The following is a 23981-nucleotide window of genomic DNA, read 5'->3' as shown; positions in this document are numbered from 1 at the left end:
CTCCACCAGCTATGAGTGGGCACGAGACGTTTCCGTTTCTGGACTTGCCTGCAGGTGAGACTCAAGTGGAAAATGCCGATCCCAAACTTGTCACTGATCATAACACCCAGAACTGCGCAACCGCATCTACACTTTCACCTGCCAAACTCAAAACAATGAGCGATGCTATGTGCTCCCCTGCAGCTCCCTCATGCTAGTTTGTCGACAGCTTCGCTCCGAGTATCGCCCGATCTGCATGAAACGCGCGGTCATGATCGACTGGAGAGACGTTCGCCAATATCTCGACACTTTCTACCCCACTGTGGACGGCAAAGTAACGAACATCGAACTAGCTCCTGCTGCCATGACTGTCTTTGTGGATCATCACATCAGGAACGGATCTAGAGTTAGCGTCGACATACTCCCGCTCTTGAGAATCAGACACCGTCACAACACCTTCACTTGTGACTTCGTCATCGGGGACGAGACAAAGCAAGACGCGGATGCTGTTGGAGACTACTTCGACCATGACGAGCATAGTGTTTCTTTGTATGTGCGCAAAGAAAACGATGCTCTTTTCGAGCTTTTCGCACTGCAGAACAAGCACTGGTTGAATTACATTACCTCAAACATTTTCACTGGTATTGACGTCCCTTTGATCGGCTCACCTTATCCTGAGGTCATCTCATTTTACATTGACCTTGAAGAGGACGTCAATGGTGTAATCGACGGTGATAGCTTTGTGTCCAGTGTTGGCCTCGCAAAATGGGCAGAGTGTGGTATCTACGGTTTGTTTCAATTCGACGTAATGAACTAGCTCGTTTCGATTTCGAATACGCTATGCTGCTTCGACACCAAATGCACCTCCATTCCCATGACCCAGGAAAGCAGAAGAGCATGGCGGGCACTATGTCTTTGGGGATAGCTCTGCACCTTCACATACAACCATACCATTATATCAATACATCCCCCGCTTTACCTCTCGCGTCATTTCACTTACCTTGAGCTGCATCTAAGCTAGATGGATTTCATCTCCGTTGGAGTATTCAAGCCGTAGTGTGACTAGAGGTATATGAATTACTACATAAATCCATGATGGTTTATTGGTGTGTTGGATTACTCACGTATACTCTCTTACAATATTGGCCAACGATTATGTGGCGTTTCAATAGAGTGAAACTCTCGGTCACACACAAAGAGTGCTCAAGAGCCAGGATCTAAGATCACTGAATATCATGATCGACGGATAGCATATGCTACTGTTCTTACGACTGATGATGGGGAGCGTCTTTCTCACTTGATCTTGGTAGGCGCTGTTCAATGGAGTCAAGCTCTAATCAAACTAAGGCCTCACATCAATACCTAGCTTCTCCAAAAAGAGAATGCTAGACATTGTAACTACCCTGGATAAGGTTTTAACTATACTCCTTAATAATGCGGGCTATGTTTATGTCACCGATAGCAGATTGTCTCAACAGATCTAGACATAATCCTAGGTTTCGCACACTAGTATCACCATATCGAATCTACCCTAGTGGCACTACACCATCCTGACGTTCTGCCTACGCAAAAATTGTATCAGTGTGAGATGCAATAGAGGCACACACTCTCCATCACGTTGCATAAGATCATCTGCTAAGCCTGCGCACGGCAGAATCGCGTCATTACATTCATTATCAGGATCTCGTTCTATATCATACACCCAAGCTTCCTACTCGCTCAAGACCACCTTTTCCATGGCGGTGGCGAATTACTCGACGTGCGAGGTGGGAAAAGACTGAAACTCGGACCTTCACCTCTGCTCTCCCCGCTATCAGCATCAGCTACTGGTAGACTGGGTAGCGCCTTGAGCTTTGGGTTGTAGCTCAGAGACCTCATTGACACAAAGGATCTGATCGACCTGGGGCTCCGGGGCGACAGTGGCAGAGGCGGCAGAGCTTCAAGTAGGTCGTCGTCGACGACTCGCACCGAGTGCAGGCTAGGTGCGGGAGAGTTGTGTGTACCTTCGAGATAGCCCATTTCGATATCCGCATAGTAGTGGTTGTAAAGAACGTCGATGGTGTCGTGCTTGTTGACTGTATTTGGGTTCTCAGCGGCGGAGAGAGGTGAGCGGGATATCTGGATCTCCTTTTCGACTTTCACGCCACCCAGATGGTCGACGACGCTGGTGTGGTTGTCGGAGATGTATCCTCTGCTACTGCGGGAGTGGCTATGCTTTGAGAAGAAGGACCCTACTTTCTGCAACACTTTGTGTGAGTTGTTGGACTTGAATCGCGAATGAGCACTGTCGATTCGGTCCTTGGAGTTGTTGGATCCTCCGAACCGTGACGCCAGCTTGTCGTGGAAGAAGTGCTTGAAGAAGACTTTGAGCGCAGGAACGTTGGCGCAGAAAGCGCCGAGATGCAGTTCCAGCATAGTGACAAGAAACAGGTCCCAGGTCGCCCATGTAACGTCGTAGGTCTCATAGAAGACATGCCAGGTATGATACGCGCGAAGCGCAGCGAGTGCGCAGACACCGTATCCAAGAGCGAAGATGCTGAACAAGGCTATCTTTTGCCGGATAGGAATTCGAAGATTCCAGTACAGACACGCAGGAAGCATTGCGGTCATGAAATCTTGCACTGCTGACAGGATGCTGGCGACGAAGAGATCAGCGCCTTCGTCAAAGCAGTGATATTTGTAGTCCCCTGAGAGAACCTTGGCGATGTTGACTTGGTCCCAATATGCTGAAATTGGCTGGCAGCCGAGGATAGGGGCAAGTGTGAGAGCAACCGTGTAGGCGGCGATGAAGCCGATACTCGCCCAAGTCACCCAGCGAAAGGTCTTTGAAACTACCCGAGACCCCAGACGTCGGTAGAATAGAAGAATCGAGATCTTGATCAGGCCTGATGTGGTGCAGAATATCGTTTCAAGAGCCAGTACATATTTCCGGGAAGTGACTGCGGCCTGAGGGTTGCTAAAGACGTCAATATCCCATATATGTCGATCGAGTCCGTTTCGGCCAGCTGGAGCCTGTTAGATTTGATCTGGGGAAAAGGAAAATTTTACTTACACAGAGGATAGAGGATCGTGAGAGTGATGAGGGGTGCCTGAAGAAATCAGTCAGGTGAAAGCTTACTGCCATCGTGAAAAACCTACTGCCGCAGCCAACATCAACCAGTCATCCCAGTTTGGGTTCCGTTGATGAAATATCCTGACCCATAGCCTCGCAAGTGTTGTCCCGATTGTAATGGGTCCAAGTATACATGTGAGGAGCAAGATGGTGTTTGGTCGTCGAACAGGGTCGACATAGTTTGGCGTCGGCCATGACAAGATGACGTCAAGAGAAGGGTGTATACCACCGGGCATTGTGAAAGTAATGCAGACAAAAACACTTGCATAAGCTAATCGATCGTGCTGTAATTGAAAGTTTGTGGCGGGTTCTCAACTTGAGCGATGCCTGACATAAGTGCATTTCAGCTGACTGGATCTCAAACTAGGCGTTGACATGATGTGGACACGAAATGCTTGTCCAGTCATTTGGACCTGAGACGAACGACGTTATCCATGGAAAAAAAAGCAAAAGAAAGTTTCAATCTACAATCAGTTCATGAAGGATTCGCCCGAAAAGTACCCGATGTACTATGATGGGAAGCTTCGCAACGCCAGATGGCTAAGACAGGGGACGAAAGTTCCATGTTCACAGCGGAAGTCCAGGTTAGGACTTGACTTCCGTGATCGCTCATGCATAACGACCGTTATGTCTTCCGAAGCCCTTGGCAGCAGGGGTTGGGACGAAGTGCTAATCCAAGCCACTGTCGTCAGTCCTCAGCTACAGGTATACTTTACAATATGAATTTATACCACAAGGGGCAAGACATGTGATCGTCAGTAAGGTTTTTGGAGGCTAGATCAACGAGGATCAACAAGTGACAAATATATTAACATGAAAATTCTTCCCATCGTACTAAGATCGCACAAGCGATCCATGGGATTGCAAAAGTGACACGCGTTGAGCCCTGCAACATTGCGTGCCGATCTCCGGAAATCGTCACAAACGGTCTCGTGTATTGTTGCTTTTTTCGCGATGTGTTGTTGATCATGCAGTCATGATTGTTTTTGGGTAGAAGAACCGACAGCCGCGTGTTTTTCCATCGGTCGTGCTAACCTGCTTGATCTGGTTCGAAACGTTTGTGGAGACTTGGTCATCCTCATCCCTGTTGTTAATCATCAGCATTGGCCGTATAGACGACCCTGATCAGCGGCAGATGCGCGTAAATGCCGATGTCAGACTTCCATCATGTAGTTTGTAGTAGTTTTGATTGCGCAGCGGAGGCCCTGTTAGCCAAGTAAAGCGTTTGGACAGCGGTTTGTTTCAGTGAACCGTTTATGGAATGCCGGCGATGCCGAAAACGGCCACATGCATCTTCGTTAATGACCGACAACTGATATGTGGAAATCCTCCGCTGCAAGTCGTTGGACGCAAATAGTTTCCGGAGTATTGACCCGTCTGCATATCAATTCTACCGTGGCGAGGCTTACGCGCGTGTAGAATATCCCCTCGGATCCTCACACATTCGTCCAGTCAGCCTCGCCCAGACCCGATGACGAATCAAAGCACATACCCACAACGCACGTAAGATCGAGTAAGACCAACAGCAATCATCTCAACGAACAATCCGTTCTCCCCACAGAAAGCTCTGACAAGCGAACAAACCCCCAACCCCCCAAACCCAGCCCGAGTTCAACCAAAAAGCTCCATAGACGTTTCACTTTGCATCCCACAAAACCGATGCCAGACCCCACGCCACCACGATTATGCAACACGTCCAAGCAATGCATTGATCCTCTACATGCCCAGTCCCAAACGCAAGCTAGAGCTGTCAAAATCGTGCCCGCATGACCATCCCATGTCGATACAATCTATTTAAGCTTAGCAACTCCACAGTGATGCATGTTCCTGAATGCAGCAGCAGTGGCACGGATCGGCGCCTGACTTTCCGAGACTACGGGCAGGAATCTAGCCCTTGGTACTCCGTTATTCTCCGCTTCTTCGCTATGAGCTTTCGCATATCGCTAACCCAGCTCCCCGAATCCTTCGTCTGATCTTCACTCAGCTTAATCTGATCGCCATCCTGCTCCTTCTTGGTCGTCGCATTCGCATCCAACCGTCGCGGAGTTGGACGCAGAAAGTATGAGTAAGTGGGCAAGAACAGGCCAGCCAATCACTGACAGCAAAAGGTCCATGTAAAACCATTCGATATCTTCACATGTCATCCTCACGTAGCAGAGAAGGAACACCTCCCCTGCCCCAAGTCCTTAGGTCGCACTACATTCCTTTCGCACAGCGACGCGAACACATCAGGCCCAGAAGTCTCGTCTAGCCTCCCTAGAACACGAACGCGAACGCGAGCATACCACTGTCCATACGCGGTTTCAGGGAAGCAACGTACACCAAACTACTCAAATCACTAAAAGTAACAACCCCAGACACCTTCCCAACTCACAACCCCGCACGCATAACCTCCAGCAAACCAACCCATCCGTCACAGCATCAGACTTTTGGAGCTCGATCGGAAGCATGTTTCACCCTTGGCGCATCTTGGGATAACATCTAATCCCTGCCCTTACCCTTCTTCATCCACAACCTCAAACCCTACTCCTTACCTACCGCATCCTCCGCCGCGCCGTGCCGCGCCTTACCACGCCGAGTCGCATTTGAAACCCGCCAATCAGCGAGGTGCGCGTATGTCCTTCCTGCCTGCCTTCCTTCCTCGTCGGTTACGTTACGTTGCTGTTTGGCTCTGCTTGACTCGAGTTTGCACTTGGTATGGTATGGTATGGTATGGTATATGTGTGAGAAGTGCGGAGAAAATTTCCGGATACGGAGGTGAGTGCAGCGTTCGTTGAGGGGAGGGGAGGGGAGTGAACTCAAATCAGATCAGATTGTGAAGACAACGGATCATGAGGGGATGAGGCAAGACGTGTGATACCCAGCATGTTGATCGAAGATACTGCTAACGATACCTCCCAGCTCAGCACAAGACGCCCACCCCATCCCATCTCAAAGACCCTTCATCCGACCAATTCTAGAAAAAGAAGAAAAGAGAAAAAACGACGTGTGATATCATAGAAAACCACTATTACAAAAAAACCCACCCTTGCTCTAACGCTAAATCGCATTTTTTCAAAAAAACCGGCCCAAAAAAAGATTTTTTTGTACAAACTAAAAACTTCACTGTTCCTTACTTCGTTGTTTCTGGATACCCTCGTCACTCTCTGCGCTCCCCAAGCCGCCATCCTCCGCAAGTCCCACTCTGGCCTCCTCGTCCCTGCGCCTATCCTGCGCGATGTCAGGGGCAGGTGCAAACGTGCTCTTCGCTCTGATCTTCTTGCCATACATGTAGAACATGATGGGCATGGGGACGAGGAGCAAGGCGACACCGCCGATAAGAGTGCACGCCCACTGCACGCCCATGCCCTCGAACATGTAGGTAGCGAAGAGAGGGAAGACACCTCCAAAGCAGGAGCGCATGAAGGTGTTTGCTGCGAGAGCCGAGGCGGCGAACATGAGGTACGCGTCGACGATGTAGTTTAGGAGGGAGAGGAAGATGGTGAACAGGCCGAAGCCAGTCAGGAGGCCGGAAAGTATGGGTACAATCCAGTGCACTGTCCCGCTGTAGCCGGACCAGCCGAACCAGAACAAGCCTGCAGCGAACGCGACGCCGCCGACCATACTGATGGGCAGTCGCCATTCGGGCACAGGGATGTTGTTGTTGGCTTCTAGTTTGCGCACGTACCGGCCGTTCATGGCGATGATGACGATAAAAGCAATGACTTGGCCGGCAATCAAGCCAAAGTATGCGAGGCCAGAGACGCCAGAGTTCCAACCATATACACGTGTGAACACGAGTGGGTAGGCGGTTAGCAAAAGATACAGAATGCCGTAAACGAAACTCATGTAGATGGTAACGAGCAGGACAATGGGCTCGGTGAAGAGGATACGAAGAGGACGGCTGACGTTGCGGACGATGAGTTCTTTGAGGTCAACTTCGATTTCCTCCTGTTTAGCATGGATGCCCCAGTTCTTTGTGCGGCGACGCATCTCAGATGCTTTGTTGATAAGCACTACAGGCGCGTATGTTTCCTGCATGAAGAGGATCAGGAGTGTGAAGCTGGCGAAGCCCATCAGCGCGCTGATGTACATGGTCCACCTCCAGCCCAAATAGCTCTCTGTGATGAAACCGCCGATGAAGGGGGCCAGCATGGGCCCCAGGAAGACACACAAACTGAAGACAGCGACGGCCATACCACGAGTCTTGTTGTCAAACATGTCTGCGAATACGGCGGCGACGATGGCTAGCGGACTGGAGCCGAAGAGGCCCGCAAAGAAGCGGCAGATGAGCACGGTCTGTATGTCCTTTGCGACGGCCACGGCAACAGTGAAGACGGAGAAGCCAAAGGCGGCAATGATGAGCGGCGTCTTGCGGCCGTACAGTTCGGAGAAGGGAGCCCACATCAGCGGGCCAAAGGCATAGCCAAACACAAACAAACTTGTCGCCAGCGTGCCGACTTCCCGCCCCACATCGAAATGCGCAGAGACGACCAGGGTTGCGCTCGAGAAGATACTGCTTCCCATGGTTGCCGTAATGGCATCGAACGCCAGGACAGCGCCAAGGCCGATCTTTCTCTTTAAGGGCCAGTTTTGCGCATTGCGCGGGTCGTCGACGCCGTCGAACTCGACAACATATTCATCGCGGTCGGGCAGCGGTGGGGGCATGGGCTTGCCTGCTCCGAGCGAGGGCAGCGGTCGGTCGGTGCGGCGGCGCGAGAGCGTCTGTGTGAGGCGCGAGGGCACCTGGGAGGCGCCGACTGTGCCCGCATGCTGGCTGCGGTGTGTCTCAATGCGGCGCAGGGCCTCGGGGTCGCGCTCGGTGGGGTGGCGCGAGAGAAAACCGGTTGAGTTGTCGTGGGTCTGGCCTGTGGAGCGGGCGGTGCGGATTTCCTCAAGGCGCGGCGCCCGTGTCGAGTGCGAGGCGGTGGACGAGGACGTCGACGTCGAGGACGCGCTGTTCTGGCGCGACAGGACGTGTGGTGTCGCAACGGCCTCTTGCGCCACCGACTGCTCGCTCATGTTGCGCTGCGGATCGCCCGGACGGCCATTGTGTCCATGCTGCTGGATGTACTCGCGACGAAGCTGGTCGCTGCGGTCCCATTGAGCGTATCGCGCAGGACTCGCATCGCGTTCGGCGCGCAGGATCTCGTAGTCTTCCTCCTGCATGGTTGCGGTGCCGGTGCGGTGTCGATGTGTGGGAAGCAGGCCTGGAGAAAGGGGCGTGCCTGTGTATATGTTTGAAAAATGACGCCGCCGCTAGCCGTGTCGACAGTCAAAGCCTGACGTCGTGGACGCATATGTAGTGTAGCGAAGCCATCCTATCACCATTATCTCCGGCAAACCTACCCGCCTATTTCCAATTGCTGTTTAAGCCGCCGTAGAATTTCTTTCGCGGCCCACAATCCGTGGAAACGGCGGTGTTGAATATCACCGAAACGAGCGTATAGCCGTGTGTAACCCACTTGTGCGAGTCAGCCATGACTCTGGAAAAGAAAGGAGGTCATTGCAGACGGCGGGCCGACTGCCGTAGACGTCGCCTGGGGAGAAAGTTTGACAAAGATTACTGACTCGTACGTCATGGTGGGGCATTACCGTTATTACCGTTTACTAAGCATATCTGGAAATTCATGCATCGCTATTGCCGCGTGGCGGATGTGGAAAGTTGACACAACACTACCATACTGGCTTAGAAGCAGCCATTGCATATTAAACACAAAGACGGAAGTGTTTCTAGGCCTGACCAGGGAATCGGAAAGGAACATAGGTCGACATCACTTGCACTCCAGTCAAACAGATCTCAACGTCAATTACAAGGGTCGTGAATTGACCCAGGCGGTAGGTAGAGCGATCAGTTCATCATGCACAAAAGTCTCTACTTTTCCCATCCTACTCCGCTCCACACTATGGCAGCACATACCCACCGTCAACCAACACATCACTCCCCGTCGTATAACTACTCGCATCACTCGCCAGATACAAGAACAGGCCCTTGATCTCCTTCACGTTGCCCTGTCTCCCCAACGGAATCATCCTCAACCCCTCATTGATAACCTTCGGCCCCGCCCCCATCTTTGTATCAAAGAACCCCGGGCTCACAATATTCACGCGCGCAAACTCGCGCCACTCGCGCGCCAGACTCTTGCCCAGATGCGACACAAACGCCTTGGTGCCGTTGTAGATGGGCTGGTCGACAGGCACGTTGACAATGTGCGCCGAGATGGACGACGTGAGGATCAGGTTGCCGAAGCCTTGCGACTTGAAGACTGCGCCGGCGTATTTGGCGCAGTAGACGGGCCCGTCGACGTTGACTGACATGAGGTTCTTGTATGAGTCCAGGCTTTGTTCGAGGAGGGGCTTCGAGTCGCCGGTTCCTGCGCGGGTGGGTTAGCTGGCGTTGATGTTGTGGAACGGTAGGGGTGTGCATACCGGCGTTTGCGACAAAGACGTCCATTTTGCCGAAATCTTTGACTACTTGCGCGATTGTTTGCTCGACGGCTTCGGGGTCCGTGACTACTCTTCGTCAATCTTGTGTTTTACTTGTAATCCCTGGTACGTCGTGACTTACTGTTTACCCGGTATGCCTTCGTCTTCACTCCGTGTGTGCTGGCCAGGTGCTCTGCCTTCTTGACCGCAGCCTCGTTCGAGTTGTACCACAGCGCAACATTACCGCCCGCCTCCGCCATAGCATCTGCTACCGCGCCGCCAATCCCCTCTGCAGCACCAGTCACGACAATGACCTTGCCCTTCATGCCGAACTGCTCCATGACATTGACTGGCGTGTCCGGCACCGCCTTGGGGAAGCCGGCACGCGGCTGCTGGCACTCATCAATGGACATAGACATGATTGCGGTGTATTCTGTTGGTAGCTAAGTGTCTTTGGGAGGAAAGTTGTCTTGAAAATAGAGGGTATAGATGTGTGAATTGCGTGAAGAGAATTGGAAGCAGAAGCGGGCGACAGTGCAGTTATGTACGGGTTAGAAAGACGCAAAGCAAAGCTCCGGTATGGAAAGTCTGCCGGGTTTACCCCCACATTGAGGCTCTTCTCAATGCCCCATGGGAGTGACCCCGCGTGTACGTGCTGGCGTCATGGCGTGGTGTTGCGGGGCTGTTCGGGCGACTGTCGTCCGAGCCTGGAAGAGGAAGTCGCCCCGCCCTCGGGAAAACCTTCCTTCGTTTTTCTACTGCGACTCAATTTGAATTTTAAATGTCACTACATATTACACAGAGTGTGGAAGGTGCAGAGGTTATTAATTCGACATGGTCAGAAGATGGCGAGAACCAAATGAGGGGATCTTTGCTGACTTTGGGACGTCACAAAAGTCTCCATGCTGCCACTGGGCCAGTATGATAGTTTTTCTATTTTTCTATTTATCGAAATGGTGTAAACAGAGCCCTTCTTGGGAACTTGTACCAAGAAGAGTTGGAAGCGGTAAGGCCAAGGACTTTGACGCCGAGGTCCCATGGTCATGATATTACAAGATGAGACGTCTTGACGTCGCATCGTTGGACACCGACATGAAAATTGATAGCTTTCACCTCGGAAAACCTTTGCGAGAATGCTAGAGGATATAAGACTACACGTTGCAGCTCAAATGCTTCTTTGGTTTCCTGAGGGGATCTCTTCTCAGGAGTCATCGCCTCCGGCGATATAGGTAAATAGCCTCCAGGTTGGAGAAGATCGTAACATTTCGTGAGCCCCGTCGTCGTGCGCAACGATTCTCTGCAAACCGCAGGCAAACCATGTCTTTACGAGGGCGATAGGTCTTAGAGTCCAATTCTCTGTTCAGTTCCGAGGGTCTTCTAGCAAATTGCGCGCGAAAAAGGGTTATGCCTGCAACACCTGTTTCACGACTACGCACAAGCAGGCAATGACATGTAAGGTTCTGGTAATGGGGTCCTTGGCCTTAAATATGTCTTCATCTAGAATTCATCTGTTGGTTTGCGGTAGCGTTCGTGTAAGCGGCCTGATATCCTGGCTGTAATATCGGCTGCGGTGCATACTGAACAATGTACGGCGTTTGATATCCCGTTGGTCGCAGCTCGTAAACGCTTTCGAACCCGGCGTATCGTCCTTTGCCTCCAAGCAGCCATTTGATGCCGCCTCGACTTCGTATGAGTATGGATGCGCTGACTATGACTAGCAATGAGGATATCGCTATCCCGATCAGGCAAAATCTAGTCGCTTTCTATATCTACATTAGCATGAATTTATACGCATCATCTCGGAAATCGACATACTGCAGTAGTGCAGGCATTTCCAGCCCAGCTCTCGTCTGGAAAGAACTTATTGATCTGACATGACCATGTCTCTTCCGTGAGCCTCTGTCCGTCTTGTGCAGCATCCTCGTAGCTTTTCCAGTCTTTCTCACTGTTCTGCACCGAGGACAGATACCCAAACACGCCCAGACTTGCTCCAAACATAACCAGGTTGCTCGTTATAACGGTCCAGCTCCACGCTCTCTGGTGTTGCATTGTTCCTTCAACCCTTTTCAAGTCCCATATGCCAAGTACTCCAAGCGCGCTGGCAACGTATGCTAACGTGCAGACGCTGAGTAAAGCAAACGTGGGCGCTTGTTTTGTGAGCAGGGTCACGTCAATACTCGTGTTGTTCGAGCCTGTGCTTGTGGGTCTGTTGAGATGTAGTTCATAGGCACCGTCGCGTAAGTTGCGTGTGGTTTGATCGCGGAGAAGGTTCGACGATATGCGTTCGAGAATGAGTGTTATGGCGGCTACTGGGAAGAGAGAGAACAGCGGTGGTATTAGCAGCAGGAACACGCGACAGCCATTGGGGTTGGGCATCTTGCTACGCGTCGTTGGGCCTGCTTGTGTATGCGTTACTGACGAACGAGTCTAGACCAAGATCAAGGACGCGAGATTCTAGGTAATGCTTCTGACGTTCTGAGCACTTTATGATTCGGTGGTCGGGATGCACGCGATTGGGACGCCTAAATGAACAACATACTTCCACGATTACGCTTGGCAGGAGTCATCCCGTAATCATCTTGAGCTTTTGATGGAAACATCGTCTTTGATAAAACAAACACCACAGAATGAAGTATCATTACAGTGAACACACCGACGTCGGGCAGCACCAAGAGCTAGGATTGGCGCCATGAACGCGTGTTCACGTGATTGATTACGGAATCAAAGTCCGCCATTCTCAGTCTAACTAACGCCATCAGTCTTCCATCTCATGAACTCGGGTCGAGGCCATTTCGCATCTTTAGCGTAAATCCGCTTGTATCACAATAGTGCTGGAGCAGTTCGTGGTCCTTGAAAGTCGTTCATCGAGATGAACCACGATATTTTACAATCACGACGGGAAGCGATACCAAAGACCGCATCGGAAACACTTGTAGCTCTACTAATTGTTGGAACCTACTCAGGCATCTACTGTACAGCCTCGGACGCACATAAGTAGGACACGGGACGCAGCGTCCATGCAAATACATCATGCCTAACATCGGTCAAACCATCATTTGGTGTGTAGCATCGCTAAGTATCATGATAACCTACATAGCATTTCCGTGTATCTTCCTCATCAACCGCAGGGTCAAGCGTAACAATGCACTTAGAAACGATACCCGTGCACCCTACGACTCCAAACCCGCTGTCTCGAAGTCAAACTCGAGGAGACGGCTGACACCATCAACCTCGCGATCGGTTTCCCCTATCCGCAGGCTTGGGCCGAGATACGATGAGCAGATACAATCGCCGCTCTTTTCCAAACTGCCAGTTGAGCTACGGCTTATGATCTGGGAAGAGTGTCTGCAAGATGATGTGCATGTCTTCTGGGTCCGGGGACATGTATGGCACTTCTTGCATATGGCGAGCTCTAGAAGGGCACAGGCAGTGTTTCGTGCAGCAACGACTTGATCAAAACAAGCGTATCGAGAACTCAGTGTGTACCAACGATGTGCGAGGCAGGCTGACATTAGTTCCCACTTGTCGGCGAATGTAAGTCATTGACTATTGCAAAATACCAGTGGTTGAAAGCACTTATGAAGCAACTACCCACCCACATATGAAGAAGCCATCAGCACCCTCTACGCCAAACCAAAATTCGACTTCGCAGATCAATACCTGAGCCTCATGCAGCTACCTCTACGTATCCCTCCTCAACGGATGAACCAGATCTCTAAGATCGACTTCTACTGGAGATCGGGACGTCGTGTTCCGCGACTCAAAAGTTGAAAGAAGCATCACTTGACGCAGGCGTGGGTAGGCATTTGGAAGGGCCTCGCTCAGATGCAAGGCCTGAAGCACTTGCTGGTCCAGCTCGATGTTGACACACTCCTGGGGCATTGAACCTGGATAGCGGAGCAAGACTGTATACGGCAAAGCTTGAGTGAGGTGCTGGGCCGGAAGTTCGAGACCTTTGAGTTGCTTGGTCTTCCGTTCGAGGTGGAATCTCTAAGGTAGTAGGCGTATACGGATATGTCATTTCACGAGTTTTGAGCAGTTTTGGTACGTCTGTGACAAACACGGCTGGAGATTTGGGTATCTATCTATGCAGCACAGAGCAGCGAGGAGAAACTCAACGAATGATGAGAAACCGGAAACAGAACTCCATTATATCATCCTGGGGTATCTCAAAGTACTATAAGAAAGCAAACTAATCCTGAAACATCCTCGAAGTCAGCAAACCCCTCCTCACGCCCGCCAATCCTACATCTCCATCTTATCCTCCAGATACGACATGCCCTTGAGGCCTTCCGTGATGTCGTCCACGCCCTGCGCAACACCTTCAATCAGCTCGATGGCCTGAGCTGGAGACATCCAAGGCGGGTAGGTAGCCGCCGGCGCAGCACGAACATCCTCGTCGACATCGACAAGCAAGGCCTTGACGAGCGGCTGCTCGAACAGCGCCTCGCAGAGATACTGAGGAGGCGCGCCCTCCACCCCCATGTTGCCGAAGCTCTTGGTCAGATCTCCACCCTCGAGCAAGATCTGCGCCTCCAGATGCCTCTCCTGCTGATCGAAATGCGCGTACAGGCCCTCGGTGTGGATGACATACTGCATGGCCCACGCGCGGCCATTGCGCTTCCACTCATCGACGGGCTGCTCGCGGGCCTTGGTCCAGAACTCCTTGGGCTCGAAGGGCATCGGCGGGACGAGGGCTTCCAGCTTCTTGACCGCCGTGGCCATGGCCTTACGCGGACTGGACGTCCACGTCACGAGATCGAGCTTGCTGCCGCCGCGGAAGCACCTCGCGATGAAGTAGTCGCGCGTTTCGTGTGCGCGGTCCTCGGCAGTACCCCACTCGACGCGGAAGCAAGCGTCCATCCACGCGTCGATGAACGAGTTGAGGTAGTGGGTGAGCTCGTCGCCGAGCGTGTCGGAGTCGGGGGCATTGAGCTTGATGAGGGCGAGGAGGACGTTCCAGCGGACTTCCTTGTGGCGGTGGGAGAAGGAGTGCGTGGGGTCCATCTGCCAGTAGAAGATGGCGACGGTGACGAGCATGTCTTGCTCGTGCCTGCGCGCGCGGAAGCCGGCGGCGGCGAACTTGTCGAAGTTTTCGAAGATGAAGGCGAGTTGGGTTTGCGGGTTGATCTCTTCGATGACCAGCTCGTTCGGACGCTCGTAGATGTCGCTGATGGTGGGGTGGCGACCGGACGCCCACACGCGCGCCGGGATCTTCTTCAGCTTGTGCTCAAGGAGCATTGTAGCCTTCTGGTGGAGTCGAAGGAGCTCTTGGTGCGAAAGCGCCATGATGATGTTGATGATGATGATGATGGTGATGGTGATGTGGTAAAAAGACACAAGAGCTGGAGAAAGTCTAGAGTGTGCAGAGTTGAGGCCAGCTACTCAAAAAATGAAGCGACAGCGAAGGTTTAAGTATTACTTGGGTGGACCATAAGCGAGGTGATATCGTGGTGAAGTAGAGTCAGATAAGCAAGGTGACCTTCGCGGTGAATGGGACTTACAAGATGTCGAGGTGAAGAAGGATTGTGTGTTGCTGAAGGAGACTTTGGAACTGCTTGATGGTCTTCACATTATTGTGACTGCCTGGAGACGAACTTGATGAGTGTATGAGGTTTTCTGTTAATAACATTTTGGACTGTCAAGAATCTCTGAAAGGACACTGTAGTTGACTGGGTCGGGCTTCACTCGAGCGGAGCGTATGCATCAAGTCGCCTGCCCAGGTTGAGCAAAGGGAAAACCTGCATACTTATCCAGATCTTTGTGCCTGCAGGCGGTCAACATAGTCAATGCTCAGCTTAGACTACACCACTCTCCTCGCCGCAAAGAAAGCTATGCCACTTTGACATGAGCAAAAAGCGCTTTCTATATATATACCACATAGCTAGTTGCAGTGCTCTTCTCAATCCTAACAAGCTGCTTAGAAGCCAACACAACTATGAGATCATTACCTGTGTGAAGTATATTTACGTGACGACGGACACCGCCCATATCGATTGCAGCTGTGAGCGAGTACTCGCAGTAGTACTCGGCTACGAAGGTGCCTCATTGGAGTTGTGGTAGACGGGAGAGGGGGTGGAGATGACTAGGAGATAGAAGATGCAGACTCTGTCCGAACTGTTCTACACGAAGAAGCCATCGGTCACGTCGAGTCACAGTTCGGTTCAGGAGACGAGAGCGGTCCCGTTCATGTATCATTCGATATGGCAGTAGACTTCATACCAAGTGCTCCAACGTAGCGTGCAGTGCCTGCGTTGTTCCTTAGATAAGATGCATGACCCTAATGGCAATTCGTACGTCCCAGGCTTGTTGGAGAATACCGCAGGTTTTTGCGATGAGACTCAGCAGTCAGTGACCATGTCATGTCAGTCACGACTCCAGCGACACGGGCAGAGAGCAGCAGACCATCTGGGCGCAAACCAGGCAGCAGCAATGCCTGTCATGTGCGTTCTCGCTCTGGGAACCATAACCGTGAAACCGTTCGACAAAAAGACGTTCAACGTCCCATCGCGCAAAAAGGCAATCAAAGCACCCCAACACTACCAAATCAAAAGGCCCACCCACCCACGCACACATACCCATCACCCATGCCAAAGCCCCCACCCAGCAAGAAACGCACGCAAAAAGCGCAAAAAAAAGAATTTTATCAGCCCACCACCTGAAAGCTCCAGCCGCAATGGTACGCGGAAATCTCCCAGGCAGCGAACCGATAAAGATAGGCCAAGCACCGACTCGAACCTACGAAGAAGCTCTAAGCGAGAGAAACCGGCCGGGTAGAAACTGGTAAGGAGGGCGGCGCCAAAACCACTAGGCCAATCCGTCCTCCTCCGCCAGAGTCCTTTCTCTCGCTTTGTTTGAATCGATGGGAGAAGGTGGGAGTTTGGGGGTTATATGGGGCCTGTTTTTTGGGGGGTGCTGGGGATTGTGAATTTGGGTGAGGGTGTGACGGGGAGGGAAGGAAAGCGGGGCGAGGTGGTGAAAGACGGTGCTTGGGATGGGTCCAGGGTCCGGACTTTAGGCTGCAGGTGGAGGTCTGCGGTTGGGGAATATGGTATTTCCTACTTTTTGACGGGTTTTAGGGGAGGGCTGATGGTGTGTCGTGTGGTATGGTATGATGTGTTGACATGAAGAGTTGGATATGTGATGACGTACAAGGTATATTTTGAGGTAAAGGTACGAGACAGGAAATATGGGTGAAGTCCGAAAAGTGGAAATATGAGCGAGTCACCGAGAAACGGGCTAAATATTTGAGGTGAGAGAGCATATGAGAGGACATGCACTGCAGAGAGCAAGCGGACAATATGGAGAGAGAAGAGTGAGTCAATGATCTTTTCTGAAAAGAAAACCACACGTCAATGGAAAACACACATAACGTAGAAAGCTGAGAACCACGCACGACGAGAATGACAAAAGAGAACACGGCATATATCCCAGTCCAGTATCCAAGGCTCCAATCCAAGTCCTCCAGTGTGGCAGAATTATGAGCAAACAACCAACATCCCCAACGCAGCGGCCAGAATCCCAAGACCAGTAGTAAGAAGACGTCGATTCCCGTAGTCCATCCCGAACCTCACATGGCAAATGGCATGGTGTCGGGCACCTAGTCATAGAAACTTCGATTCACGTTATACATACGTTACATATTCGCTGCACCGAAAACAGAGTCCGCCCGCTTAACGCTTTGAGCGACCTTTTTACCAAAAACGCCACATGATGCTCCCTCCCAATGCCTATCATCCGAGCGAGCCCCAAGCTCATACACTTGCTTGTTTCAATGCCTCCAACTTCACCACCTGTCTTTTCAGCATGACCACAGCACCCAGACTGATTGTCCGTAGGCCATCCCGCTCGCCTTCTGCACTTCCGCTGGCACTCCTTTCCACGACATCCTTTGCCGCCTCGATCGCCTTGTCGAGAAACTGTGGAGCGTCGTCTGATTGATTCCGGTATAGGTATTGTAGTTCTTGTGTGAAAGGCTCAACGTTACTGGTAAGCGCGTGGTCGATAAAGGCGCGGGCGCGGAAGTACGCTCGCTCAGTGTACAGCGCGGAGCTGAGTTTCGTTTCTGGGGCCGAGCGATGCACGTCGTAACCTGCTTCGTTGTAGTATGGTTCCTTCACGAGGACCAGGCCCATGATTGAGACCAAAACTTGTAACAGAGTGCTCTTGGCGGGACTCCAGCTTTCGTTCCGTTCGTCAGAGTGCCATGTACCCAGCAAACTGAGACAGATCTTTCCATCTTCGTACAAATTAGGGTTGACAGGGCCGTTGCCATTTGTCCAGCTATGGAAGAATGCCTCAGGAGGTGATTGTGGGTATGTGGAGCAGAGGTGGAAGTCGATAACAAAGGGTGCATACTCGTATGGTGTGTCGTTGGGACCGATTATAAGAACACGAAGGAGGTCGAGGCGAGATTCCCATGTTCGGACGAAGATGTTTGGCGGTAGTGAACCTCGAAGGATCTTGTGTTCTTTCGCGATGCGGCGCATAAACGCTGACGAAGATGCTGCTGAGTGGCTCAGATAGTGATGGTCTGACGGAGGGTCATTGTCGAGGATGAGGAAAGATAATGGCGCTTCTGAAACAACCTCTGTGCTGTCCTGTTCCATAGGAGACACTGCGTCTTGTGCATGATCTGAGATTTCGGTCTGATCTGGCTTTGTGGGTGGTGATTTGCTTTCTGGCGTTGTCTTCGAGGTTTCTATATCGTCAATCGGCTCAAGGTCTGGCATTGAGGTATCGTCATCGTCGTCCTCTTCGTCTTCCGTGGACCAATCTTCTTCATCACCTACAGGGGGCTCGCCGTCCATGCCCTCGTACTCGATCCACATTTCATTGAAAGACGCCGAGTCGAAATCCGACACGTCCTCCTCATCCGAGTCTTCAATTGAATCACCTTCCATATCGTCCATGTTGAGAAAGTCATTGTCCATGTCACTGCTGTATGCTAGGGTGACTCCCTCGTAGCAGACCTTGACATCGATGATAGGTGTTGCAGCACCTAGGCGGACTGTGAGCTTGCCGTCCAGTCCCAGATCGATGACTTCTCCAAACCATCCTGGCCCTGTTGTGTTAGGCGGAGCCTGCGAGTTCTCCAGTGAATCCGGGTGGAGTAAGACAAAATCGCCTCGCCGTCGAGTCAGGAAGGGAGATGAGTAGATATCGTACAAGCTTACATCCTCGATAAATCCGTTGAGTTCACCTGTTGTTGAAGGACGGAGCAAGTCGGAACCGAAGAATTCGATCGTGGGGTCCTTGAACCAACGCACGGTCGCAATACGATCCCGTGACTTGACTGCCTGTACAATTCCTACTTTCGCCGGTCTCTTTTTCCAAGCCCCTGCCGGATTGACAGTGTTTGGTAGTTCCTCCTTTGTGCAGGCAATCTCTCCAGGCCACACTTCGTCGTCGTCTTCGACATTTGGATCTGGTAGCAGCGAGGAGCTCAAGTCTTCTGTGATGGTCAAGTCTTGCCATTGTACGGTCACGCGGGTGTGAGTTTGCATGACCAAGAAAACATTGACGTCGTATCCCAAAGAATCTGTGCGCGGTATCCGGGTAACTTTTCCCTGTGGATAGCCATTCGAGAGTGTGTGAGTACCGTCGTACTTGACAGCAGCACCCGTCAGGTCCTTGAAGCGTACGCGGTCGCCCACAGCTACCTCAGTCACATGGAACGAGCGGTCAGTGCCATCGAGTGAGACAGGAAGGGTGCTGGGAGCTCCGCCACTGGCATCATATTTGTAGAAGCTAGCACTCTCAAACTCATCTCGGCCGAGGGTCGCAGGCGGTTCTTCTGGGAAGGATTCTAGGTTATCGCTGAGGCCGATACGACTCGCAAGCCACTGTACATCGATTTCGATAGCCCTAGTCTCCACCACCATGCCTTCTGGCCGTACTGTAGGGTCGAAAGCGCCATATCTCCAGTGCCCTCTGCGGAGATTACCCTTCTTTGTTTTGATTGTGTCGCCTACGCTGAGACGTTCGACGGTGACGTCGTCCTGCTCGAGCTCGGCGGGATCCTCGACGACAACGACCGAGTTGTTTGAAAGCTTCACAGCAACTTCGTCGTACACGTTCTCGATACGGCCCACCCAGTCCCCGTAGACGACGATGGCACCCTCGACGAATTCGTGGACGTTGATGATCTCCTCGGCAGGAACGTTCCGTATCGACAGGTCGTCGGTGGCGGCTTGTGTTATTTGGCCGCCGTTGAACATGGTAGCCGGGAAGAGGGTGCAGACCGCCTTGGTCCCAATGACTGTCCCGCTCATGTGCTCGTCTGCGCTTCTCTTGACAACATCGCCCACGTACAACGCGCGGTCCAGCAATTGCAGCTTGTCCTCTGGTACCAGCTCCGTCTTGAGCTGCGTCTGCCACGAGACGAGGACGGTGCCCCGCGGAGGTATGCCGCTCTTCATGAACTTTTTGAAGTCGTCTTTCGCTATCTCGGCGTGTTGCTCGATATCTTCGCCATAGTCTCGCTGCGGACGAGGCTCGTGCGAGTCGACATCGCCAAACGACCTGTCGATGACGCCAACGCTGTACTTGTCGTCCTTCAAGCCCACGGTATCCTCAACACAAAAGACAACATCGTGCGGGCGTTGCATTGGGTCGCCCGGGTCACCTGACGCTTGTGACTGCGAGCCTGGAGCTGGAGCGAGGACGCTGGCGGCGCTGAAGAAGGGTACAAGCGTATTGGACGGGTGTGGTCGTGGCGGAGGTTGTGGGCTTGGATGCGGCGAAATCGGCGGGGCTTCGTTGCGGGCGGGGCTGTCGGTCAGGAAGCGGTCTACGAAGAGGCGAGACAGGAAGCGCTCGACGATATTAGCCTGGCCGTCCGGGGTGCTCTCGTCGTCGGGTGTGTCGCGATTGTCCGTGTGTGACTCGCGATCCATGGCGTCGTGACTGCAGCCCTCGCGGCAAACATGTGATGAGAGGATGCGCGTCGTTTTTAGCGGAGCCTCGCCAAGCCAGCGCTGCAGGGATGACACGCCACGTCCACCACCTCCGTCGCAGGTCCGCAAACCCCACGCGCGTCTGCAGAGAGTCCATGTCCAATTGAGCCAGAGTCACGCGTGTCTGGACGAGTCTGGACGGGGTTGAACTTGTAGAGCCTTCACCATGGCCGATCCACTGTACGAGCTGCTCATCCCGTACTTTGACGCTCAGGACACGCACCCGCGGCCCTCGCCAACCGATGCCGTCACCAACACTTACCTCTCGCGCCTGACGACGCTGCCTCTGGCTACCCTCTCGTCGTCCGAGCACCAATCGCTGTCGCAGAGCTCGCACTCAGTCCTACGATCACTCCAGGTCCTCTCCAAACGCTCTCACAAACCCATCATCTCTTCCACCGACCACCTATCGCATCTTCGCGAGACGCTCCCACGGATAGGCCACAATGCAGGCACAATACAGTCAGACTTGCCTAGCCTGGAAATAGCTGCTCAGACCTTCTCGGACAAATACAGCAAGAGCGGGGACAACGCAATACTAGACAGACGGAGAAAGGCCATGTTGCTGTCCCGCAATATCGACCGTGTATCTGATGTGCTGGACCTCCCCACCCTGCTGTCGACTGCCATCTCCTCTTCGACAGCCGCCGCACAAGCCACTGCCTCCACAATATCTTCAGCGTCCAATGCAAACTATGCCTCTGCGCTGGACCTCTATGCGCACATCAAACGCCTGCACACGCTCTACCCAAACTCACAGCTTGTATCCTCGTTGACCAACCAGGCTGAGCAGGAGATGAAGACTATGACGACGAATCTCATCAGCTCCCTTCAGTCACAGAGCATCAAACTAGCAGGAGCAATGCGAACTATCGGGTGGCTTCGACGCGTAGCCCCTGAACTGGACGAGTCGTGGGCCACAAAACAGACTAGTATTGGCAGTGGAGAGGGCACCCTGGGCGCTTTGTTCCTCGTCTGCAGGCTGGGCTGTCTAGAGTTAACGCTGGCGGCCCTTGATCCTCTGCGCGAGCTCGCTGACCAGGAGACGGACAAACGCATAAGCAAGACAGCAAAAGGCGACGTGGGCTGGGCGGTGGGCCAACAGACGGAAAAGTACCTGAAGAAGTACCTGGAAGTATTCCGAGAGCAGAGCTTCGCCATCATATCTATGTACAAAAGCATCTTTCCTTCCGCACTGCCCGCTCCCGGGTCCGAGGAAACCGCGTCTGCTGTCAAGCCAGCCACGACAGCCAACCCGCTCCAACCCATACCATCCGCCCTAGCTACCTTCCCCCTACATCTCGTAGAGATACTCTTCGACATCTTACGCACATACCTCCCCAACGTACAGGATCGCTCGGCGCGGGACTCACTTCTCACACAAGTGTTGTACTGCGCCGGCTCGCTCGGCAGGCTGGGAGGTGACTTCAGCATGATGATCGCCGTACTAGAGGAGGACCTAAGAGCGGACCTCGAAGGTGACAGTACGGAAGAGAGGGAAATCGAAGAAGAATGGGTCGAGGTCATGAAGAAACACCGCGTCCAAGCTAGTCGACTAGAACTTCTGGCCTCGGGTGTGGGCGCTGGCAGAACGAGCAGCCCCGTAGAACGAACAGTCAGTCCGGCGAGATAGACTGAAGAGTCGGGTGACCACACGCCAATGGAACAGTGACTAGTCGCACGCTCGGCGTCACACCGTCGTCTTTTGCCACAATTCTTGGAACCAACCTCTGAGTTCGAATTGAGTCCTTACCGTTCTATGTCACGTGCTTGCACTTACCACTTGCTCAGCCCGTCGCTTCGCCTCGATCCTCCTCGCAACGAGCAATGATTTCTCAAACAACTGATGGTCATTAGCGGGTTGGTAAAGTTGTGTCCAGAAACCAACCGACTTGGAGATCAACTTCAAAACGCCATCTTACACACATTACACATGTGGCTGAAGTCTCAGTTAGCCCCCATTTTGTGGCGTGTTACTCCATTTGTAAACAAAGACATCGATCATCGAATCCAGTCGCATCCATCTGGAAATGCTGCAGTGGCTCGGGACTTTGTCGTAGTTTGGTGCTACTATTTATCATCACTCTGGTCATCCGTAACCCCAAGACTGATACTCAACCGAAAACTCATGCATACACAATGATGCGGAGGCGGACGAGTGTCGTGCAGGCTTATTGAAGGCGCGGGATAGTAAATTTCCGCCGTGGCGAGAACGAATATATAAAGACAGTGCTGGCACCCCATGAGATTCACACCACGCAACAGCAACAACCCATTCATCCACACCACCTTCAGCAAACTTCAAAATGCAGCTCCCACTCCTCCTCACCGCAGCCCTACTCCCACTCCTATCCCTAGGCGCAGCCCTACTCCCCCGCACAGACACCACCTCCGCCACCCTCACCGTAAATCCCCTCCTCCCACCCCTCCACAAAACGCCCCGCTAACCCCAAAAGTTCGACGACAAGCTCGCGCTCCCCGCCGCCATCCTCCCCGTCGGCAACGAAGGCGGCCTAGACTTCCGCTCCTTCGCCCTCCTAAAACTCAGCAGCAACCCCATCGGCGCCGCCCGCCCAAAATCCGGCACCAACATCGCAGCCACAAACTTCCGCACACGCATAACAAACAACATCATCTTCTTCGACCCCTTCAACCCCGTCTCCGCCATCGTCGCCCCGCAGCCCCTCATCACCGTCGCGTATCCCGGTTCGCTGTATGATCGCTTCACCCTCGAGTCGCTGTACATTGCGTGTGCGGCGTCGACGGCGGTGGGGGTTGTTGGTGTGCTGACTGGGTGTCGGGTGCGCTTTGAGGCTATTAGGCCGGATGGGTCGGTTAAGGGGACGGAGGTCGTGGAGTATAAACCCATGACTGCCAACCCGGTGGATGTTGAGGATATGCAGTTTGTGGTGTTTAATAGGGATTTTGAGGGGGTGAGGGAGGTTAAGGTTTTTCTTGAGTCGGGGCTTACGGGGGTGGAGCTGGTGGATGGGTTTGTTACAAATATTAGTGTTGATGATGTTAAGGTTAAGGTTATGAAGAAGTGAGGGGGTGGTTGTGAAGCGGTGGAGGATGGGGGTTGTTGTTGCGATGTGCGCTTTTGTGCGGGTATGGGGAGGGAGTGCTGGGAGACGGTCTTTACTGTATTTCGCGTTTGTCTAGTTGCTTGAACGAACCGCGTACCTCTGTCATCCATCCACTCATTAAACAAATATACAAAAGGAGTCTATCCATCGCCTTCCGTCCTCCCCACAACGTAAACCCACACTTCCACCCAGACCCCCTAAATCGAGACAATTTGCTGCAATCGTCCCGTTTCACACCCCCCTTTTCCGCGCGATGGACCCTCACTCAAAAGAGTTTCTCCCCCTTCATCGTGCTCGAAACAGAACAGCCGCACAACTCTCCCTGCACGCCTCATCCCAGCACCCCAGTCCCCCGACCAATCTCCTTCGTAGAGAAAACCGGATACTTACAAAGCCAACTGCGCACTTTCCGCACCATCCTATACTCAGAACCCACTCACA

At 52.7% G+C, this 23981-nt stretch overlaps 10 protein-coding genes across 10 annotated transcripts; 4 read left to right on the top strand and 6 right to left on the bottom strand.

The window, feature by feature from the left end:
- Positions 1-11: 11 nt before the first annotated feature.
- On the top strand, positions 12-853 carry P153DRAFT_409020 (uncharacterized protein; the record flags this gene model as incomplete). Its single annotated transcript, XM_033672064.1, has 2 exons — positions 12-54; positions 111-853. The coding sequence occupies 2 exons, from the start codon at positions 12-14 to the stop codon at positions 794-796; spliced, it is 729 nt and encodes a 242-aa protein (XP_033528161.1). The 3' UTR covers positions 797-853.
- A 765-nt stretch (positions 854-1618) lies between these two features.
- Positions 1619-3629, bottom strand: P153DRAFT_306312 (uncharacterized protein). Its single transcript, XM_033664628.1, has 3 exons — positions 3118-3629; positions 3032-3068; positions 1619-2984 (listed from the first exon to the last, which is right to left on the bottom strand). Exons 1-3 carry the CDS (start codon positions 3325-3327, stop codon positions 1699-1701), a joined length of 1533 nt encoding a protein of 510 aa, XP_033528160.1. The 5' UTR covers positions 3328-3629; the 3' UTR covers positions 1619-1698.
- A 2222-nt stretch (positions 3630-5851) lies between these two features.
- P153DRAFT_362837 (MFS general substrate transporter) lies at positions 5852-8566 on the bottom strand. The gene has a single exon (XM_033667229.1). It carries the CDS (start codon positions 8237-8239, stop codon positions 6194-6196), a length of 2046 nt encoding a protein of 681 aa, XP_033528159.1. The 5' UTR covers positions 8240-8566; the 3' UTR covers positions 5852-6193.
- Positions 8567-8874: 308 nt separating this feature from the next.
- Positions 8875-10156, bottom strand: P153DRAFT_362836 (sorbose reductase SOU1). The gene is made up of 3 exons (XM_033667228.1): positions 9639-10156; positions 9500-9583; positions 8875-9444 (listed from the first exon to the last, which is right to left on the bottom strand). The coding sequence occupies exons 1-3, from the start codon at positions 9913-9915 to the stop codon at positions 8975-8977; spliced, it is 831 nt and encodes a 276-aa protein (XP_033528158.1). The 5' UTR covers positions 9916-10156; the 3' UTR covers positions 8875-8974.
- Positions 10157-10989: 833 nt separating this feature from the next.
- Positions 10990-11872, bottom strand: P153DRAFT_380951 (uncharacterized protein; the record flags this gene model as incomplete). Its single annotated transcript, XM_033669992.1, has 2 exons — positions 10990-11259; positions 11312-11872. 2 exons carry the CDS (start codon positions 11870-11872, stop codon positions 10990-10992), a joined length of 831 nt encoding a protein of 276 aa, XP_033528157.1.
- A 1869-nt stretch (positions 11873-13741) lies between these two features.
- P153DRAFT_380950 (uncharacterized protein) lies at positions 13742-14785 on the bottom strand (the record flags this gene model as incomplete). The annotated part of the gene is made up of 1 exon (XM_033669991.1): positions 13742-14785. One exon carries the CDS (start codon positions 14783-14785, stop codon positions 13742-13744), a length of 1044 nt encoding a protein of 347 aa, XP_033528156.1.
- An 864-nt stretch (positions 14786-15649) lies between these two features.
- Positions 15650-16545, top strand: P153DRAFT_98398 (uncharacterized protein). The gene has a single exon (XM_033673536.1). It carries the CDS (start codon positions 15767-15769, stop codon positions 16271-16273), a length of 507 nt encoding a protein of 168 aa, XP_033528155.1. The 5' UTR covers positions 15650-15766; the 3' UTR covers positions 16274-16545.
- Positions 16546-17097: 552 nt separating this feature from the next.
- On the bottom strand, positions 17098-20408 carry P153DRAFT_362833 (uncharacterized protein). Its single transcript, XM_033667227.1, has one exon. It carries the CDS (start codon positions 20392-20394, stop codon positions 17251-17253), a length of 3144 nt encoding a protein of 1047 aa, XP_033528154.1. The 5' UTR covers positions 20395-20408; the 3' UTR covers positions 17098-17250.
- A 212-nt stretch (positions 20409-20620) lies between these two features.
- P153DRAFT_280921 (Dor1-like family protein-like protein) lies at positions 20621-22087 on the top strand (the record flags this gene model as incomplete). The annotated part of the gene is made up of 1 exon (XM_033663108.1): positions 20621-22087. The coding sequence occupies one exon, from the start codon at positions 20621-20623 to the stop codon at positions 22085-22087; it is 1467 nt and encodes a 488-aa protein (XP_033528153.1).
- A 224-nt stretch (positions 22088-22311) lies between these two features.
- Positions 22312-23679, top strand: P153DRAFT_427691 (uncharacterized protein). Its single transcript, XM_033672678.1, has 2 exons — positions 22312-22859; positions 22911-23679. The coding sequence occupies exons 1-2, from the start codon at positions 22761-22763 to the stop codon at positions 23499-23501; spliced, it is 690 nt and encodes a 229-aa protein (XP_033528152.1). The 5' UTR covers positions 22312-22760; the 3' UTR covers positions 23502-23679.
- The last annotated feature ends 302 nt before the right edge of the window (positions 23680-23981 follow it).

The sequence above is a fragment of the Dothidotthia symphoricarpi genome, assembly GCF_010015815.1.
Source record: "Dothidotthia symphoricarpi CBS 119687 unplaced genomic scaffold P153scaffold_2, whole genome shotgun sequence".
NCBI lineage: Eukaryota > Fungi > Ascomycota > Dothideomycetes > Pleosporales > Dothidotthiaceae > Dothidotthia > Dothidotthia symphoricarpi.
Note: the sequence above shows the minus strand (reverse complement) of the source record. Positions and strands in the feature narration are given on the sequence as shown.

What these genes read in the sequence shown, in the direction of transcription:
- P153DRAFT_362837 (XM_033667229.1), bottom strand. Translation starts at nt 8,239, where the DNA reads ATGCAGGAGGAAGACTACGAGATCCTGCGCGCCGAACGCGATGCGAGT.
- P153DRAFT_362833 (XM_033667227.1), bottom strand. Translation starts at nt 20,394, where the DNA reads ATGGATCGCGAGTCACACACGGACAATCGCGACACACCCGACGACGAG.
- P153DRAFT_98398 (XM_033673536.1), top strand. Translation starts at nt 15,767, where the DNA reads ATGCATGACCCTAATGGCAATTCGTACGTCCCAGGCTTGTTGGAGAAT.
- P153DRAFT_362836 (XM_033667228.1), bottom strand. Translation starts at nt 9,915, where the DNA reads ATGTCTATGTCCATTGATGAGTGCCAGCAGCCGCGTGCCGGCTTCCCC. An exon ending in GAAGGCATACCGGGTAAACA is followed by an intron (nt 9,584 to 9,638) that starts GTAAGTCACGAC and finishes GACGAAGAGTAG; the next exon opens with TCACGGACCCCGAAGCCGTC. An exon ending in CGTCTTTGTCGCAAACGCCG is followed by an intron (nt 9,445 to 9,499) that starts GTATGCACACCC and finishes CCACCCGCGCAG; the next exon opens with GAACCGGCGACTCGAAGCCC.
- P153DRAFT_306312 (XM_033664628.1), bottom strand. Translation starts at nt 3,327, where the DNA reads ATGCCCGGTGGTATACACCCTTCTCTTGACGTCATCTTGTCATGGCCG. An exon ending in GGTTGATGTTGGCTGCGGCA is followed by an intron (nt 3,069 to 3,117) that starts GTAGGTTTTTCA and finishes TGATTTCTTCAG; the next exon opens with GCACCCCTCATCACTCTCAC. An exon ending in CACGATCCTCTATCCTCTGT is followed by an intron (nt 2,985 to 3,031) that starts GTAAGTAAAATT and finishes AACAGGCTCCAG; the next exon opens with CTGGCCGAAACGGACTCGAT.
- P153DRAFT_427691 (XM_033672678.1), top strand. Translation starts at nt 22,761, where the DNA reads ATGCAGCTCCCACTCCTCCTCACCGCAGCCCTACTCCCACTCCTATCC. An exon ending in CCACCTCCGCCACCCTCACC is followed by an intron (nt 22,860 to 22,910) that starts GTAAATCCCCTC and finishes TAACCCCAAAAG; the next exon opens with TTCGACGACAAGCTCGCGCT.